This window comes from Cicer arietinum, chromosome 7 (genome assembly GCF_000331145.2).
Source record: "Cicer arietinum cultivar CDC Frontier isolate Library 1 chromosome 7, Cicar.CDCFrontier_v2.0, whole genome shotgun sequence".
NCBI lineage: Eukaryota > Viridiplantae > Streptophyta > Magnoliopsida > Fabales > Fabaceae > Cicer > Cicer arietinum.
Window position 1 is genome coordinate 14,986,092 of NC_021166.2, and position 18,486 is coordinate 15,004,577.

The window sequence follows — 18,486 nt, forward strand, 5'->3', positions numbered from 1 at the left end:
GCATTCCTGGGAGGTTACGCTTTTTCTTTGCGGTGGGTTTTGGAGTTGTTTGATTACCAGAGGAGGAGATGCTAGCTTCACCTGAAGGTGTTGAAACATTGTCTAAATCAACAGGCATCGGAACCAAACTAACCTACCTAGTTACTACTTAGTATTATAACTTATCAACAATCAATAATAATCTATTTACAAACAGAGGAAATATCTTAGATGCATTACACACAGTTTTTATTTTTATTTCTTTTTTTTTTCTAGGGTTTTCTATTTAGCTTCTCAATAGCTTCTTTTTTTGTTTAGCTTTATCTATATCCACCGGTCAACCTGCAAAGTTTTTATTCTTCTACTTCTTTTTTTTTTTTTTTTAAGTTACCTTGTTACGCTCATTTACACACACCAACTACCACCTCCAATAATGTTTTCTCTCTCTATCTCATTCAAAAATTGATCTTAACCAAAAGAACTTCAAACTTTGGAACGCGAAAACCATTGACAAAAAATACCTTTACACAAAACTCTCTTTAGAGTTCACACGGTTACCAACTTGAATCACCTTAATTGAATTCTCGTGATGTCATCTTTTTACCGCTTAACTTAATTTGTTAAAAATTTAATTCATATTCACACGGTAAATGTAGTAATTTTTTATATTAGTTAAATTATTAAATATATTTTATTTTTATTATAATTATAAAATCAAGCTAATGAATTATTGTCATATATTATTCGAATAACTTTTTATAGTATTGACAATTAAATTAAAATAATAGTAATTTTATGAAATTATTTTATTAATCATTAATGTATTTTCAAATAAAATGATAATAAATTGCAAATAATATATATATATAATATTATTTAATTAGAAGAAAATAAAATTAATTAATTCACAACTAAAAACCACGATTTTTTAAACAAAATATTTTTATAAGTGTGAGATAGGGTGATTATCTTTAGTGGATACAAAATGGTAATTTGTTGGTGAGTTATAAGTTATCTATGAAAAATTATACATAACTTACTCAACCTACAATAAAATTAACAACATAAATAAACTCATAAATTTCACCATTAATTTTTGATTGAAAGTGGGATAAAAAAATTTCATTTGTTTATGTGACTAAGTTTTCATCGTGCATTAATTCAAAGGTAAGCTACTAAAAGACAAATGGTAATAATGAACATGTTAAGTAAGGTTAAACCTATGAGTATTTTTTTGGTTTGTTTTGTGGACTGAGTCGTTGAAAAATAAAAGGGGTTTATCGTGTCCAAGTTCGTATCCTCCACTTGTCGAGGCAAATGGTACAGTGAAGGACGAGTGTTTAATTACACCTACGTTTGTCGTTTTGTGCGGTGAGTCTGTATTTGTTTGAACTTTGAATCCGTATTCTGTAGAAACCGACAGAGACAGACACACACCACCATTTCACGCGGAACTAATTCAGTGCAGTAAGTGCATCGTGTAGTTATTTACCTTTAGCCGTCAGATCTAAATCAACAACTGATAATGGTTAAGTTGATTTCCCTATGCCAAATAGAATTACGAAAGAGAAAAAAAGTAAATCCTAATTCAAGACTAAATTTTTATATTATCGATTATTAATTTACTTTTTATTTATTTTACTAATTTTTCATAATTTAAATTTTTAGTGCATTTGTGTAGTTATTTTTAATATAAAAATATTTGGATATTAAATAATAATTTAACAAATCAGATAAAATAATAATAATAATAATAATAATAATTTAATGAATAACCATCTAATAAGAGATGACCATATATATTTTATTATACAATTGATTTTAAAATATTTTTATGACTTTATGAAATGTAAAATTTTCATTAAATATCAATATAAAACTGTTACGCTGACAACATCTTTTATTGAAAACAAGCTTTGAGAAGAAAAAAAATATTTTAAAAAGCATGCATTTGAGAAAACTATGGAGATTTATGCATAGTTAAGAACTGCAAAAAATACCTTTAAAAGATGCACCAAAATTATTTTCTTTAGAATTAATTATTTACTATGTGTAACTTTGGCGGTGAATCTGAATGCATTCACATTCACACGACGTTGAATATTTTGGACGAGCCAAATGCTTCCGACAACGCTACTGAGTAAGATATTAAATTAAGATACTACAAATTTTTTGTTTGAATAAAAGACACGGTTTTAATTAGTTTTGTTTTAAATACCGTACGTCATTTTAAAAAAAAATATTTATTTAGTAAGTAACTTCGGATTTTGGGATACTGAGAAATCCTTATGTAAGAAAACAAATTTCTCATAGAGCACAAAGTCAAAGAAAAAAAGGAAACGTGGCAAACCCTTACTGGTGCAAAACACTGAAAAGCTTTCTAATTTTTCGAAAGTTATTATTTTCTTGGTACAGCTTATTATTATTATTATTTACATTTTTATTTCCTTTGCAAGGCTTCAGCCATCATGTGCTTCGAAGCAGCTTTTTCCGTCAACAATTCAAGAAGCCTACATTTTTTTGACAATACAGGCATATCATAATTAGTTTTCTTATTTTCTTTTTGACAAAATATTATAACTAGATTAGTTTTTATTTGCTTTTTGATTTATTATATGCCATTTTAGAAAGAAAGCAAACAGTTATATATGGCGAAGACACGAGGAGGTCAGGAAACTTCGACGCGCATGATCTTCCGTATCACATTCCAATTCTTTTATGAGAAAACTAATTAATATGCACAGTGATGGCCAATAAAAATTTAATAAATAATTTATATATTCTAAGATTAAAAAAGTAAATAATTAAATCAGTAGTAAGTTTTTTAAAATAAATATTACGACTCGGTGATTTATCATATCTTCACGATATTATCATTTCATACAAAATCGTCTCGGTGATTAGAGGAATGGAATAGTTTATAAAATATTCTTAATTTCGATTAATAAACAATGTGAAAGATAAAAAATATTGTTTAGATTGTTGGTTAATAAACATTATATATATGAATTAAACTATTAATATATGTGAAAAATAATACAGTGCTGACTATTAAGGATGTGTGTAGTGTTGTTTTAAAAGTTATGGTATATTGATCATAGATTTTTGTCTTAAATATAATTTTGATTATTTATTAATTTTATTAACTAAATATGCTCTACTAAACAAAATAGACATTTAAGAATTAATTTTTATTAATTATTTGTCTAAAAAATTACAAAACAAAAGAGATATTTAAAAATTTGTTTGTAATATTGATAAATTTAGAGACTGTAATATTATATGCAATAATAGTTGAAAAATATATATGGTGTTCAATTACTCAAAATTTATGTGTCTATCTCTAAAAAATGGTTTAAGAACATCTACACATAAAATTAACTATTAATTTTTCAAATATATGTGAAAAATATACAGTGTTTATGATTAAGGATGTGTCTAGTATTGTTTTTAAAGTTATGATATATTGATATGATTTTCGTCTTAAATATTATTTTGGTCATTTATTTTTTACTTAATATTTGTTTTAGTAAAAAATTTTAATTTATTTTAGTTATTTATTTGTTACTTAATAATCACTTTAGTCATTTATCTTTGACAAAATTATACAAATTTGTCTTTCCTTTAAGGGTTAAAACCAATAGTATGTAAAAAATAATAGAAGAAAATAAATAAAAAATGATAAACGGTCAAAACGAATTAAAAAATATAAATTATTAAAATTAAATTTTAATTTATATTTTTTTATATATTGAGAATTTAATATTAGAGGACGGTGATCTATTTTAAGATAGGGAATAGTGGAAGACTTTAGTACTTAGTAAAAACTTACAAATGAATTTATATATAATTCTCTCTAATGGTATTAGTGGAGCTTAAACACGCATTCAACAAATCAAAAGTCTATTTTTTTACCAGTAAACTAATTCATTAAAATTATTAGTCATAAATTTAAATTTATATTATTCCCTAAATATGTATTTTTTTATACTAATAATAATGTATTGTTTTGTAAAAGAAAATTATAGTATTTGGTGTGTAACAAATTTGGACTTATTCAAAATCAGTAAAATGAAAATAAGTTGACAAACCTAAAGTGACAACAGGTAGATGGGTTATGTTATCAACACAAGCTTAAATGACTGAAACACAAGTCGATATATTTCTAAGTTCTTACACCAAACTCTACGCATTGAAATAACAATTTTCTTTTTTGTTTTTTAGATGGGTTATGTGAAAAACATGCATCTACTAGCCTTTAGGACTCACTGTCTATAAATAGTTGTCAGTTACTCTATAATAAAATTTGTTTATTGTTTCAAAAAATTCACATCGATAATCTATGTGATTATCTAATTTCTCTTGAATCTTAAATAGAACACTTTATTTTCAATTATTTTGATTCGATGTCATTTACTTTTTCAACAATTTATTTTTATGTTGTTTACATTCATACAATTTAGTTTGTTGTACTTCAAGATTCATACAATTTATATTGTTTGTACTTTAAATTCATGGCACTCTCTTTAAATTTCATTTAGTTTTTTGAAAATTGACTTTCTAACATATTTAAATTTTAGTCATTTAATTTCTAGTCAAAATTCTTTTGTAAATCATTCAGTATCCATTTTAAACACATTCAAGTAGTTGTTTTTGCACTAATCTATAACTCATATAAGTTTTGAGCATAATCATGACCATGAAAATGATAACTTTGAACATCAAACAAACCATTAGTCCTTGAAATTGTGTTTTTTATATTTACTTTTACTCTTATTACTTGTTCAAGATTTCACACTTAAACATTCACTTATCTTATTACTTAGTTCAATATCTCACACTTAAAACATGCATTTATTAATATTTTTGACAATCCGTTTTTCAAAACTTAAAATAAATATTAACAGCATTGACTTAAACATTTTAAGGCCAGCAATTGTACCTTGGGGTCTATTAGCTCATGGTATAAAGCCCATGAATCTCACCTGTGAATGTTTCTTTAATCACGAGTATTATTTAAAAAATAGTATTTATTCTTTCACTTTAAATATTATCAAATACATATATATTTGGATTGATTGATTTAGATGTAAATACATTTTCGAACTATATTAATTCGGATAAAATTTTAAAAAATTTGAAAATATATAAAGGTGAGAAAATTAATTTTCATTAAAACAATATATATCGTAGTTATGATTTAAAAGTAGCTTCTATAATTTCACAATAAGAATGTTTAAGAATTTGAGAAGTGAGATGATGTATAAACATTAACACATAAAATTAATTATTCTAAAATTTCTTATTTTAAATAAAAAGAAATGCTTATAATCAAAGATTGATATAGTATATGTTTAAATGTTTAGAGATCAATATAACATAATTATATCCAATTATTATTATTTTCAAACATTAGCCGTAGAGTTGTGCTAAGAAGTCTCGTTGTACCTCTAGATTATTGTTGTTATAGGTTATTCCATTTCTCCATCCTTTCGAGAATATCAAGTTTATCTGAATTTTTTTTCTTCTTCAAGATTCCTTAACATTCTTGAGTTAGTAAAAAAATTAGCTTAATTGTAATTTTGGTCCCTCTATTTTTGTTTAATGTTTTTTAGTTAAATAGAATTTTAAAAAGTCTTCATCTTGTCTATTTAAAATAAATTCTAAAATTGTAGAGTTAGGAATATGTGAAACTTTTTAATAAAAAAAATATTCATTCATTCAAATTGATAAAAATTACATTGATCGAGAACAATACAGTTCAAATTCGCTAAAATTAAAAAGGATAAATATGCGAACAAACTCAGCATTCATGTTAATAGTATAAAACAACAAAATATTTACAATTATAATAAAACTTACAAATATAACAAAATTGAAGTGTTCAGAATATACATTCTCTAGATATATATTGTTGATGAAGACAAAGTTATTGATTATATCTAAAGTTGCACTTGATTGAAGTTAATCTATCAATATAAATTAAACGAACACTACATTAAAACAAAAACAACTAAATAAATATAAAAAAAACTTATTTAATTAAAAATAAAACAAAATAAACTAAAGGAATGACTTTAAGGAAAAAAATAACCATAACCACCTTTCTACGGACAAGAAGAGCTAAAAACAAAAGAAAATGCGAGCTAGGTTTGACAAAGGAAAAAAGATAAACAATATCATTTGGTGATTGCTAAGGTCTATTTGATCAAGAACAGGGAATAGATTAGACCCACCAGTATTACTATTAAACAATTTTCATTAAACAATTTCAGTACAAGGTCAAGAAAATTAAACAATTTTTTCATTGTCGACAAAATTAGATATCATTATTGTAGTACCGATATCTGTTTGATATTAATTGTTAATTGATGTAATATTCTATTTTTTTTATGGAAATATTTTATGGTTGAAAAATTAATAACTTATTTAGTGAAATTAATTTCAACAAAAACTATTAAATTTTGAAATATTTTATTTATTTAAAAATAATAAATCAAAATTTAATTTTTCATAGTCAACCTTCGTGCGTAGTGAGTATCTCCTTGACTTGCCGTCTAAGTGTGTCCCTCTTCTTTTGCAGAATGTAATGTAATTGATAATATTCCCCATCGTGTTAGCTTGTAATGTTTCTATTTTTAATTTTTAAATAAAAATGATACCGGTTCATTGTTTCTATCTATCTTTTCAACAACTATTAATCCAACAAAACTTAGCCAAAGTTCTTGGGCTTCTTGTGCGAATATGATTAATCTCAACACTCTATACTCTATAGATATTGATTTTTATATGTGTAAAGAGTTTATTATATAAAAGTTTAATTAGTATGTATAATATATTTTATAATATCAATATATCACAATTATTTTTAAAATGATTTTTTAGGTAATTACTTATGAGATAATTTTAGAAGTAATTTTAATAAAAATTAAATATTTCTACTAATATAATTGTTGTGATTGAATTATACTGTAAAAAAATAATTTTACACTATCAATTAGTATATATAAATTAAATTCATTTAAAATCATAATAGTTCATATTATATAAATGTGAATTTCAAAGTAATTAAAATAAAAATCAAATATAATAAAATAATAATTATGTGTGTAAAAAAAAATTATTAATTGTTATGAGTGATTAATAATATAAAAATATTATATTAACAGTGGTTATAAATTAAATTCACTGTATATTCTACAAAATCAATTGTTTATTGAGCTTACACCCACATTGCCGAATTCACTGTATATTCGAGTATGCAGCACACATTAAGCAAAAATAAAAAAAAAATTCCAAGAAGAAAGTAAATTAGAATAATGTCGAATCATTAATGAATAGTATTTTGTTTTTGTAAACAACTTAATTAATTAAGACTTATAGTATATATATTTATTATATAAGTATATGTATTAAACTATACTAAAATTAAATAAACTGAGACCGTTTTCATTAAAGTTGTAAATTCTTTTCCATTAGTTTAATTTAAAGAGCATAGACTTAGCTTCGAAAATACGGTGAGTTTGAAGTTTTTTTTGAAAAATTATTGATAACTTATTCAATTTTTAATAAAAATCAGTTAAATAAGTAATAAATTTATAAGTGGTATCACAAACACAAATTTACTCCACTTATTAAATTATTTATGTGTTACATTTTATTAGATATTTGTTAAATTGTCTATAACTTTTTATAAGTATTTTAGAAATAATTTTGAGAGACTCGTAAAAGTTGTAGTCTTTGCAAATATTTAAAATAATTTTACAAATATTACACTAATCTATTTAGAAATCGCATAAATACTTATTAAGAAATCTAATCAGAATTTCATAAATATTTGTTAAAAAAACTAATTTTAAAAATTGAAATCAAAAGTATTGTAAAAGTGCCAAATTATTTTATTCTAATTTCTTTTTCTTTACTTTTTTTATTTTACCAGAGTCGGCCCAAACCAAAACAAACGAGGTTAGGGCTTTAAGTCTCAAATTTTTAAACAATTAAAATAGGCCTCCAAATTATTTTGGTAATATATATATTTTTTGACATAATTTTTGGTAATATATTATTACTTCTATTAAATGAATGGAAAACAATAGTGGTGTTGTGGTAGTGTATGTTATAACGAGCATAAGGTTTAAGATTTAAATCTCACATTTTGCTTTTTACACTTAAAATTTGCTACGTTTTATTTATTTATTAAACAATTTTTTTTGAATAAAAGTTAAATAGCATATGTAGTCTCTTAACTTAATTCCAGTTAACATTTTAATCTTTTATTTTTTTTGTTTCTTCTGATTTGATCTTTTATATTTTAAAATATCAATAATATCATATTTTTTTACAAAAATTCATCAAATTTTTCAAATAAAATCCATAAAATTAACTATCATTTTTAATATAATGCAAATTTCATCAAATTGATGACTTAACTATTTAAATAAATTCATATTTTTTGTGGTAGTGTATGTTATAATCAGCATAAGGTTTAAGATTTAAATCACACATTTTGCTTTTTACACTTAAAATTTGCTATTTTTTTATTTATTTGTTAATCAATTTTTTTTAAATAAAGGTTAAATAGCATATGCGGTCCCTTAACTTAATTTCAATTAACGTTTTAGTCTTTTATTTTTATTTTTCTTCTAATTTGATCTTTTATATTTTAAAATGTCAACAATATCTTATTTTTTTACAAAAATTCATCAAAGTTTTCAAATAAAACCCATAAAATTAATTATCATTTTCAATATAACGCAGATTTTATCAAATTGATAACTGAAATATTTAAATAAATTCATATTTTCATTCTTTATTAGATGAATTTCATGTTGTTGGAGATGAAAATATGAGTTTATTTGAATATTTGAGTTATGGGTTTGATGACATTTGTATTATATTGAAGATGATAATTAATTTTATGGGTATTGTTTGAAAATTTTGATGAATTTTTGTATAAAATAAATTAAAAAATAGCATTATTGACATTTTAAAACATCAAAAATCAAATTATTAAAATTAAAATAAATGACTAAATCAAGAAGAAGAAAAAAAGATAAATGACTAAAATATTAAATTAAGGGACCGCGAATACTATTTAGTCTAAAATAAAATAAAACTTTATTAGTTATATGCCAATGTATTTTATTATGAGTCGTACATTATAATAATTATCGTTTATTTATTTATTTATTATAATTATTTTTAAATGACTACAACTATATCTTTTTTTTTGACAAAATTATGTCTAATTTTAATCTAATTAATTACTTAATTATTTGGCTCTCTTAACAAAAATTGGCTAAATTCCTCCATGGTTTACAAAATACAAAAATTTACATTAACTAGAATAATTATACTTTTAAAATTATAATGATTGATAACAAAGATATAAGAAAATATTTTTCACAAAATAGTATTATTAAATTAAATTTTAATATATATACACACTAAAACATATATGAATACAACAGACTTTTGAGTAATTTAGAATAAAATCAAAGTGATCTATTAAGTAGACTTTAACCACAACAATAAGTCGCACATTTGAGTAATTTAGATTTACTACAGTCACTCACAACATACATTTACTGTTTAAATCTCAAATAAATTTTGATTTTTTTTAAAGAAATTAAAATTATTGTTTAGATTGCCTCATCTTAATCAAATATAAGTAAATTTAATGAAAAGCAGATTAATAGTTGAGAATGTTGTTAAGAAGGGACAATATTTTTACTATGGAACGGCATTAGTTACTCGATACTAAAGAGTGTGGAAGGTCATTGAAGGATAATTGATTGTTACAGAAAAGATGGTAAAATAAATGGTGGCTATAGTGGGATACATTCCAATATTAATGGTTCTACAAACAGATAAGGTCTCTTTCGGTGAGTCTTCGTGCAGAGCAAGTAGCCCACAAATATTATTGCAATTGCTCATCCAAGGTTCTTTTAAATAGTTCGCTCACAATACACATGCCACTTTAAATCTCATAATTTTTAATTCCAAAACAAATTACTCTTTTAATTTTTAATATGTTTTTTTTTAACTATATCATTTAATTAATATTATCTGTATTATTTTTAATATAATAGCTTCTATTATACATTTATAATATTAATAATTTATTTATATCTAATATATATAATTTATGTTAAATAACCAAATAATTCTATTATTATTGGACGAATGAAGTATAATTCTATAGTAATGTCATTGAAACACAAATATTAATACAAATACAATACTGACATTTAATAAATAAATAAAAATATAACTCCATTGTATTTTATACGATATTATATTTGTGTCAAAGTTTATGTTTTAATAACATTACTGATAAATTTATTATGAAAAATTTATTATGAAAGTAAATTTAATTTAAAAAAGCATTTTGTCCTGTCGTTTTTATGGCAACTTTAAGATGAAACAAAATACTCATTTCATAGAAAAAAATTTATTCAACATAAAAATAGTGTTAAAGAAGTGCACTAATATGGTAAAATAACTTCAAATTATCATTCAATTATAATAATTCATTCTGTCACATTGTATTAGATAATTTTTAAATCAACGATACTATTTAATTATCTGATGTCGTGATGAATTATGATTAAATGACAATATAGAGTTGTTTTATACTATTAGTGCACTATCTTAATTTATTCTCGTAATAATGTTCACCCGAATACAATAAAGAAGCATCAAAAGTAAGGCAAATTTAAGTTACAATGGATTAGTGTTTGAAAACAAGATTGGTATCGCTTAATTGAATTTTGAAGAATATATTTATTTATTTTTTTTATTTTATCAAATTTATATCAATTAAATTATTATCTCATTCGTAAACATTAGAAACATCATAAATTTATATTTTTAAAAAATATCGTTGATCTTCGTTAAAATTTCGATTAACTTTTAAAAACGATCAAGTGTAAATTGTTTAGTTAGTCTAAGTCTATAATTATTCATTTTAAAACTTTATTTTCACACACAATCAATCCAATATTTACTTATCTTTATGATTTTTTCAACCTCAAATAATAGTTAAAACATTTAGTTTAGGAACCCGACCGAGAAAGAGAATTCATTTCTCAGCAAAATCGTCTAATTAAAATAAGGATCGTTGTTAGAAAAAGAAGTGGTCAACCTATCATCTTAAGTTGATCAATCAACTAATCAGCCAAACAAACAACTAATTAGTTTTATATATTTTTATTATATTTCAAAAATTTAATTAAATTGTGTCTCGTTTTTAAGTGAGAAATATTGAAAATAATATTTTAAAGAAAATTAATATTAGTTATAGTGAGATTTGACTTGGTAAAATCCAATACTCTCACTAGTCAATTTTTTTCTAACTGATCTATCCTTAATTTATTTGAGAAGGTCACTTATTTTCAATTTACGTGAAATACTTTTACTTCTTTCATTTTTATTTATTTTTTGGTGATAGCTTCTTAATTTTAAAGATAATATCTTGTTGTTCTGTATCCTACGATTTTGGAAAATGACATGTTATACTCAAGAAAATTTGTGTTCATCAGGTAAATAAATCCTTAAAGATAGGTTATCCTAAACGCCTCAAATTTATATATTTTTTTATATTTGTTTAATATTTTGTATATTTAGATTGTTAATACAAAGATATCGATCAAATTGCATTGACGGTCTATTTTAATAACAATTAGTCTAAACACCAAATTTCTCTAGAGATCAAAAATTTGTTTTCTTTAGATTAGCATTTAATTTATGTTTTTACTTTTTAGAAATATTTGAAGTCAATTGAGATTTCTGTGTAACGAACTTTTGTACATAACCATCGACCAGTGCAATATATTAGAACAGTTTATCATGCGGAAAATAATAAAAGATAATTAGATGTTTGCGTTAAATTTATTTATTAGTCACTGAAATATATTAAAATCTAAAATAAAAGAAATTATATACCTTACCGTTTTCAAGGTGTGAATGCTGATGTTGTGTATGTTGATTTGTTTGGAGCCACATTTAGTGGCGATAATGCCATACTTTATTACTTCAGCATGAGTCATCGCTATACCTATTTATATATGCTTTAATTTAGTCACGATTCATCATTAACTTCAACTAGTAAATATATTCTTCCCAAACGCATTTGATGACAACGATGGTTACATTACATACCGAATTCAAAACAACCAAAACTCGGTGATTTTAAGGGAAATGTCCTTGGAAGAAAAGGAATCAATATTAACGCTCTGTTGTAAGAAATTACATTAAGAGATTTTGTTATATATCAGCATTCTAATTCTATTGCACTAACCATTGCTATTAGGTGTCCAAATGTGCACACAAATAATCGTTGTAATCAATGGATAAAAATAATTGAAATCGAAAACGGTATAACAAAAAGTAAAATAAACTATTTAAAAAATATGTATTAACTTTATTGTATATCTATAGATATAGATGTGGTCGGCTATGACCATGTGGGATCGAAACATTTGTACAAAAAAACCTCTAAATAGGGAGAGTTGCAAGCCCTTAAATAGCAAAGTTTCCAAATTTTTGTATAATATATGTGAACTTTAAAAAAATGATATTTATATCTTTAATTTTGTAAGTTAATTTTCTAAAATTTTATATTTATACTTTATATTCAAAATAAATATTCATTTTTTAAATAAAGATTATTTTCTCCAAGATTAAACCTAATTTTTCTCAACTGCTATCTTCTCTCATAGCATGTGATAGCTGTTGTAACTACCAGGCGCCACCACAAAATGCCAAATATTAAGATATTAAAATATTGATGTTAAGGTATTCATGATGTTGAGGTTCTGTGATTTAATGATTTAGGAATTCAATTTGTTTGAAATTGTTGATTTACTAATTCTAAAAACTCATTGTCTATTAGGATTTTATCTCATATTAGGGTTTTAGATTTTAGGAATTCATTACTAATTTTGTAATTTACGGTGCTATTTGATCCAATAAATTGGGATGCTATTGATTCTAAAATGATTGATTTTTTAGTTACCAAATGTTTTAAAAGATATTTTTCCATAGCAAAGGGTGCTAAGGATAATTCGAATAGACACTTTACGACTAATTGATATACCAGAGTTTTATCAAATAGAGAAAATAGAGATAAGTGCGATAGAAATTGACTTTTATTCGAAAGAGTTTGATAGAGTATTTTATTTATGTTGTAAAGTTTAAAAAAAAATATCGGTTAAGGTCAATTAACAAATGAGGGTTGTGGTGATTGGTCACATATTGGTAAAAGACTTAGAGAGCATGAGATAAGCATGTATCATGTTAAAAATATGACGAGTTATGTCAAAAACTGAAAAATGGTCAAACTATTGATAAAACAACTCAAAGACTAATTGTGAAAAAAAAGAAACATTAGAAAAATATTTTTAAAATAATTATTTCAATAGTGAAATTTATTTCTAAACATAGTTTGGCTTTTCGTGGTTCTAATAAGATATTGTACGAAATAGCAATAGAAATTTATTAGGTTTAATTAAAATGTTAGCTCCACCCAAATCATGTTACATGTATTACATATAATAATATTCACTTTCATTATCTTGTGTATAAGATACAAAATGAGTTAATACTTTTACTTGATTTTACAATTGAAAATGAAATCATTAGAAAAATCAAACAAATAAAGTATTTCTCATCGATATTTGATTGTACTCCTGATGTTAGTCACCAAGAGCAAATGTATTCGATAATAAAATATACAAATGTCTTTGATAATAAGATATATTGATGTTTCTTAAAGCTCTGTTACTATTGACAAATATTTTTTAGAAAGACTTATATTGTTTTTCTTATACAATTATTGTATATAGAATTTTGTTGACTATTATGTGACTATTGTTTATGTGAAAATAAGTTTTTTAAAATTGAAATTGTTGAAGTCTTGTAGTCTAGTATGTTACAAGAAAGATTTAATGATTAGCATTGATAACAATTAAGAATGATCTTTTAGAGGCAATACAACATAAAAATTTGGTTGATGAATTTATTTTAAAAAGTGTTAGAATTATGATTCTTTTTAAATAACAAGAAAGTTACTGTTAATTTTATGGTGTTTTTTTACAATTGACTTATTTTAATGAATTTAAATAAAATATTTTAAATTTTTGTATTTTATTTGATAAAAACATAATATTTTGAAATAACTTATCATTTTTAAAATTACATTGTTTTTAAGAGTTTAATTTTTTAAATTCGTATATAACCTCCAAAGATATTAAGACTATACTAAATATAATTCATATATGTAATCAATGATATCTGATAAGTAAAGTTTAGATGATAAAAAAAAAAATGCTATTATTTAATATATTAGATCACGAATTCGAACTTTTTCGTAATACCACAATTATAAAAAATATTAAAAAACTTCATTAATGCAATCACAATGTAGTAATTCATTTGGAAGAAATCATTATTATTTTTTTAGAAGAAGAAATCATTATTTTTTTTTATCAAATATTTATTTGAAAATTATTAAAACTAATTAAAAATAAAAGAAATAGAGTGAAAAATTTATAAGAAAGATGAATTTAAATTAAAAGTACTCAAGTAACAAATAATTATTTACAATTAAATTTAAATTAAATCTTAAAAGTGTGTTACAGTATCTTTAATTAAGTAAAAAGATAATAAATAAGAACGAAATATATTTATATAGTTCTTTTATAACAATTAACTAACAAAGTAACCAAAATTTTCAAGTGCAATTTTTTAAAGTAATGCACATACAATATGTTAATAACCAATGAGGTTAAATAAGTCTAACCAAAAATAAACTGTGAATTAGTGACGGATTTTGAAAAAATTTATTGAGACCAATATAAAATAAATTATATCTAAAATATTTTTAATTAATATCATATACGAAGTAGGAAATCAAAAAGAAAAAAAAGTCAAAATAAATTAATTATAATTTCTTCATCCGCGTTATCCTTCCCACTTACTTTTAATAATTATTTACTTATCATTTTAATATAGTAAGATTTTTATTAAATATTTTTTATGTGTATTTCCTTAGGGTTTAATTTACCTTTCTGTTACTGGAACACTTAACAAAATAACATTATAAAATAAGATTGTGAACATTGAATAGCTCAAAATAACAGCATTTTTCTTGTATAATAGTAGTATACTAGCAACATTATTCTTCTGCCCCAATAAAATAACATTACTCTTTCAATTTTATTTTCCTAAGTAATGAAAAAACAACGTTTCTATTATTTTTTTCTTTCACAAAGTGTTCCTTAACATTATTAAATGAGCCTTTCAAATGTATATCGACTCTTCAATTATAGTTATTTCTAGATTCATTACTTTATTATCATATTTAAGAATGGCTTTTTTTTTTCGGTTAAATTACGATGGGTTTTTTATTTTGAGAGAGAAACAAATAATAATATTTTACAATTGCTAAAATTTATTTTATTTTATCTTTGTCTTCATCAATCCATTTTTTGTTTTTTCGTGTCCAACTTATTTCCCTATTTTTAGAGGAGGTGAGGACCAAATGTCACATAATAACAACCCTGCAAGTCTACAATCAAACCGAACACCTACCAAGAGAAACATCCCGGAGGAGGGATGACAACAACATTAACCATTGGAATAATTTTGTTTTATCATGATAATAACAATAAAACTTAATTAGTTCCCTTAATTAGCTCTCTAGTCCTTATTATAATAATTTTTTTAAAAAGTTTTTTAGTTTTATGTATAAGAAAATAGTCACAACTTTTGATAAATATTTATTGTTTAAAAGATTTTTTTATTTAATATTTTAATATTAATATTAATAAATACATTTAATGTTTTTAATTTTTTATCTTTTAAGATAAGTAATGATATATGTCTCTTAGTTAGTGAAAAATCAGTTGAGATAGAGATTACAAATTAAGAAATTTTGTGCTCGTGTTATTATCCCTATTATAAATGCTATAAATCTTCGGAATTTCTAACTAACGTTTTTATACAAATTACAAAATAATCATAAAAGATCCTAAAAAAAAATATAATCATAAGAAGATAGGTAATCTATATAAATCTTGAACGAACTTCCCTAAACCTTCTCATTGGATTTGTTTCATTAGCCTACCCCTTACTTTTAACAAATTTTAGACCTAACTTTATCTTCTTCTCGTTAGATTTTTTTCAAAAATAAAAATATGTTATTCTGTTTTGACTCCCGTCAATATTATGTGTCACTCTACCTATATATATTCATACAATTAGACCCTATAAATACTCCTATACCCAACCAAGTTTGATACTAAGAAACAAATAGAAGAGATCACATTGAAGGATTAGAAATTTGTTTGCTAGAGAGAAAAAGAGTGAAAAGCCTTTAACTATTTAAAGATTATAATGGATCAAGGTGACAAAGAAAACCAAAAAACTACCCTCAACAAATATGCCTTTGGTTGTGCCATTGTAGCTTCAATGATATCCATCGTATCTGGTTACGGTAATATTATTGCATTCTCTAATCTCTCCAACTTTAAATTAAAATTAAATTCTAGACAAAAGGAAAATAGATTAAATTAATTTCTATATGTTATTTCTAATTTTCACTCTTTTGTAACCTATGCAACTATTGTACAAGTCAAAATATGTATTCCACAAAAATGAAAAACATGAAATATCTATGTAACTTTGTCTCTAATTATTTGTGGTTATTTAGAATAATTTATCTTTTACAAAATTATAATTAGAAAAACATAAATCTCTTACAGATACTGGTGTTATGAGTGGAGCAATGTTATTCATAAAAGAAGACATAGGAATAAGCGACACACAACAAGAGATACTAGCAGGAATATTAAACCTATGTGCATTAGTAGGATCATTAGCCGCCGGAAGAACCTCCGATTACATCGGCCGTCGTTACACGATCTTCTTAGCCTCCATACTCTTCATGATTGGTTCAATTCTAATGGGATATGGTCCAAACTATGCAATTTTAATGGTTGGAAGATGTGTTTGTGGTGTAGGTGTTGGTTTTGCACTTATGATAGCACCAGTTTATTCAGCTGAAATTTCCTCTGCTTCTTCTAGAGGTTTTTTAACCTCTTTACCTGAACTATGCATTGGAATTGGAATTTTATTAGGTTACATTTCAAATTATTTTTTGGGGAAATATTTGAGTTTGAAACTTGGTTGGAGATTAATGTTTGGTATTGTAACATTACCTTCACTTTTATTAGCTTTTGCTATTTTAGCAATGCCTGAGTCACCTAGGTGGTTAGTTATGCAAGGGCAATTTGGGAAAGCTAGAAAAGTTTTATTAAAAGTTACTAACTCTTCAGAAGAGGCTGAACTTCGTTTCAATGATATTAAAATTGCCGCGGGATTAGACCAAAATTGTAACGATGAAAATGTGAAATTACCACAAAGGGCACATCATGGTGAAGGTGTTTGGAAAGATTTAATTTTGAGGCCTACACCTAGTGTTAGATGGATGTTAATTGCTGCAATTGGTATTCATTTTTTTGAACATGCAACTGGAATTGAAGCTGTTATGTTATATAGTCCAAGAATTTTCAAAAAAGCTGGTGTTACAAGTAAAGAAAAGCTTTTGCTTGCAACGGTTGGTGTTGGGTTAACAAAAATTGTTTTTCTTTTAATTGCTTTGTTTTTGCTTGACAAAGTTGGTAGAAGACGGTTATTGCAAATAAGCACTGCTGGAATGATTTGTGGGCTTACTGTATTGGGCTTTAGCTTAACCATGGTGGAACGTTCCAATGAAAAGGTTTTATGGGCTTTGACACTTAGTATTGTGGCGACTTATTCTTATGTTGCTTTCTTTAATATTGGGCTTGGGCCTGTTACTTGGGTTTATAGTTCGGAGATATTTCCTTTGAAGTTGAGGGCACAAGGGGCAAGTATTGGTGTTGCTGTGAATAGGACAATGAATGCTGTTGTTTCAATGACTTTTATTTCGATTTATAAAGCTATCACTATTGGTGGAAGTTTTTTCATGTTTGCTGCTGTGTCTGTCTTGGCTTGGGTTTTTTTCTATTTTTTTCTACCTGAAACTAAAGGGAAAGCTTTGGAGGAAATGGAGATGGTTTTTTCCCAAAAATCAACTGGTAAAAATGTTGAAATGGGAAATGATCCAATACATAATGTCTAGTATTTTTTAGTTTTATCATGTAATTTTCAATATCCACGATAGACTATGTAGATGTGAATTATTCAAAGGTTTGTTATTGTATTTGTTAACTGAGACATCTTTATTTGGTTTTTGATGCAAATTGTTTTGCATTTTAATTTTTGGGTTGCATGATTTAACACACTTCACATCAAAATGTTGGATAATTTGTGTATGAAATATGGTGACGAAAACCCCAATATACTAAATTATATGACGTTTAGAATATAAATGAATCATTAATAATTCTATTTTTTTTTAATTATTTATTACTTTATCTTTTTTAAAAAAATTAATTTATATTTTTCAACCATTAACCGAAG

General features: G+C 24.2%; 2 protein-coding genes across 2 annotated transcripts in view; one reads left to right on the forward strand and one right to left on the reverse strand.

Annotated features, from left to right (window-relative positions):
* Window positions 1–492, reverse strand: part of LOC101510748 (zinc finger protein GAI-ASSOCIATED FACTOR 1) — a 3,501-nt gene extending 3,009 nt beyond the window's left edge. The window contains exon 1 of the mRNA XM_073363436.1: window positions 1–492. This exon is cut by the window's left edge and continues 1 nt beyond it. Within this exon, the coding sequence (XP_073219537.1) occupies window positions 1–118 (118 nt within the window). The 5' untranslated portion in view covers window positions 119–492.
* Window positions 493–15,929: 15,437 nt separating this feature from the next.
* Window positions 15,930–18,277, forward strand: LOC101499825 (probable polyol transporter 6). The gene is made up of 2 exons (XM_004509239.4): window positions 15,930–16,477; window positions 16,746–18,277. Exons 1-2 carry the CDS (start codon window positions 16,378–16,380, stop codon window positions 18,143–18,145), a joined length of 1,500 nt encoding a protein of 499 aa, XP_004509296.1. The 5' UTR covers window positions 15,930–16,377; the 3' UTR covers window positions 18,146–18,277.
* Window positions 18,278–18,486: the final 209 nt, after the last annotated feature.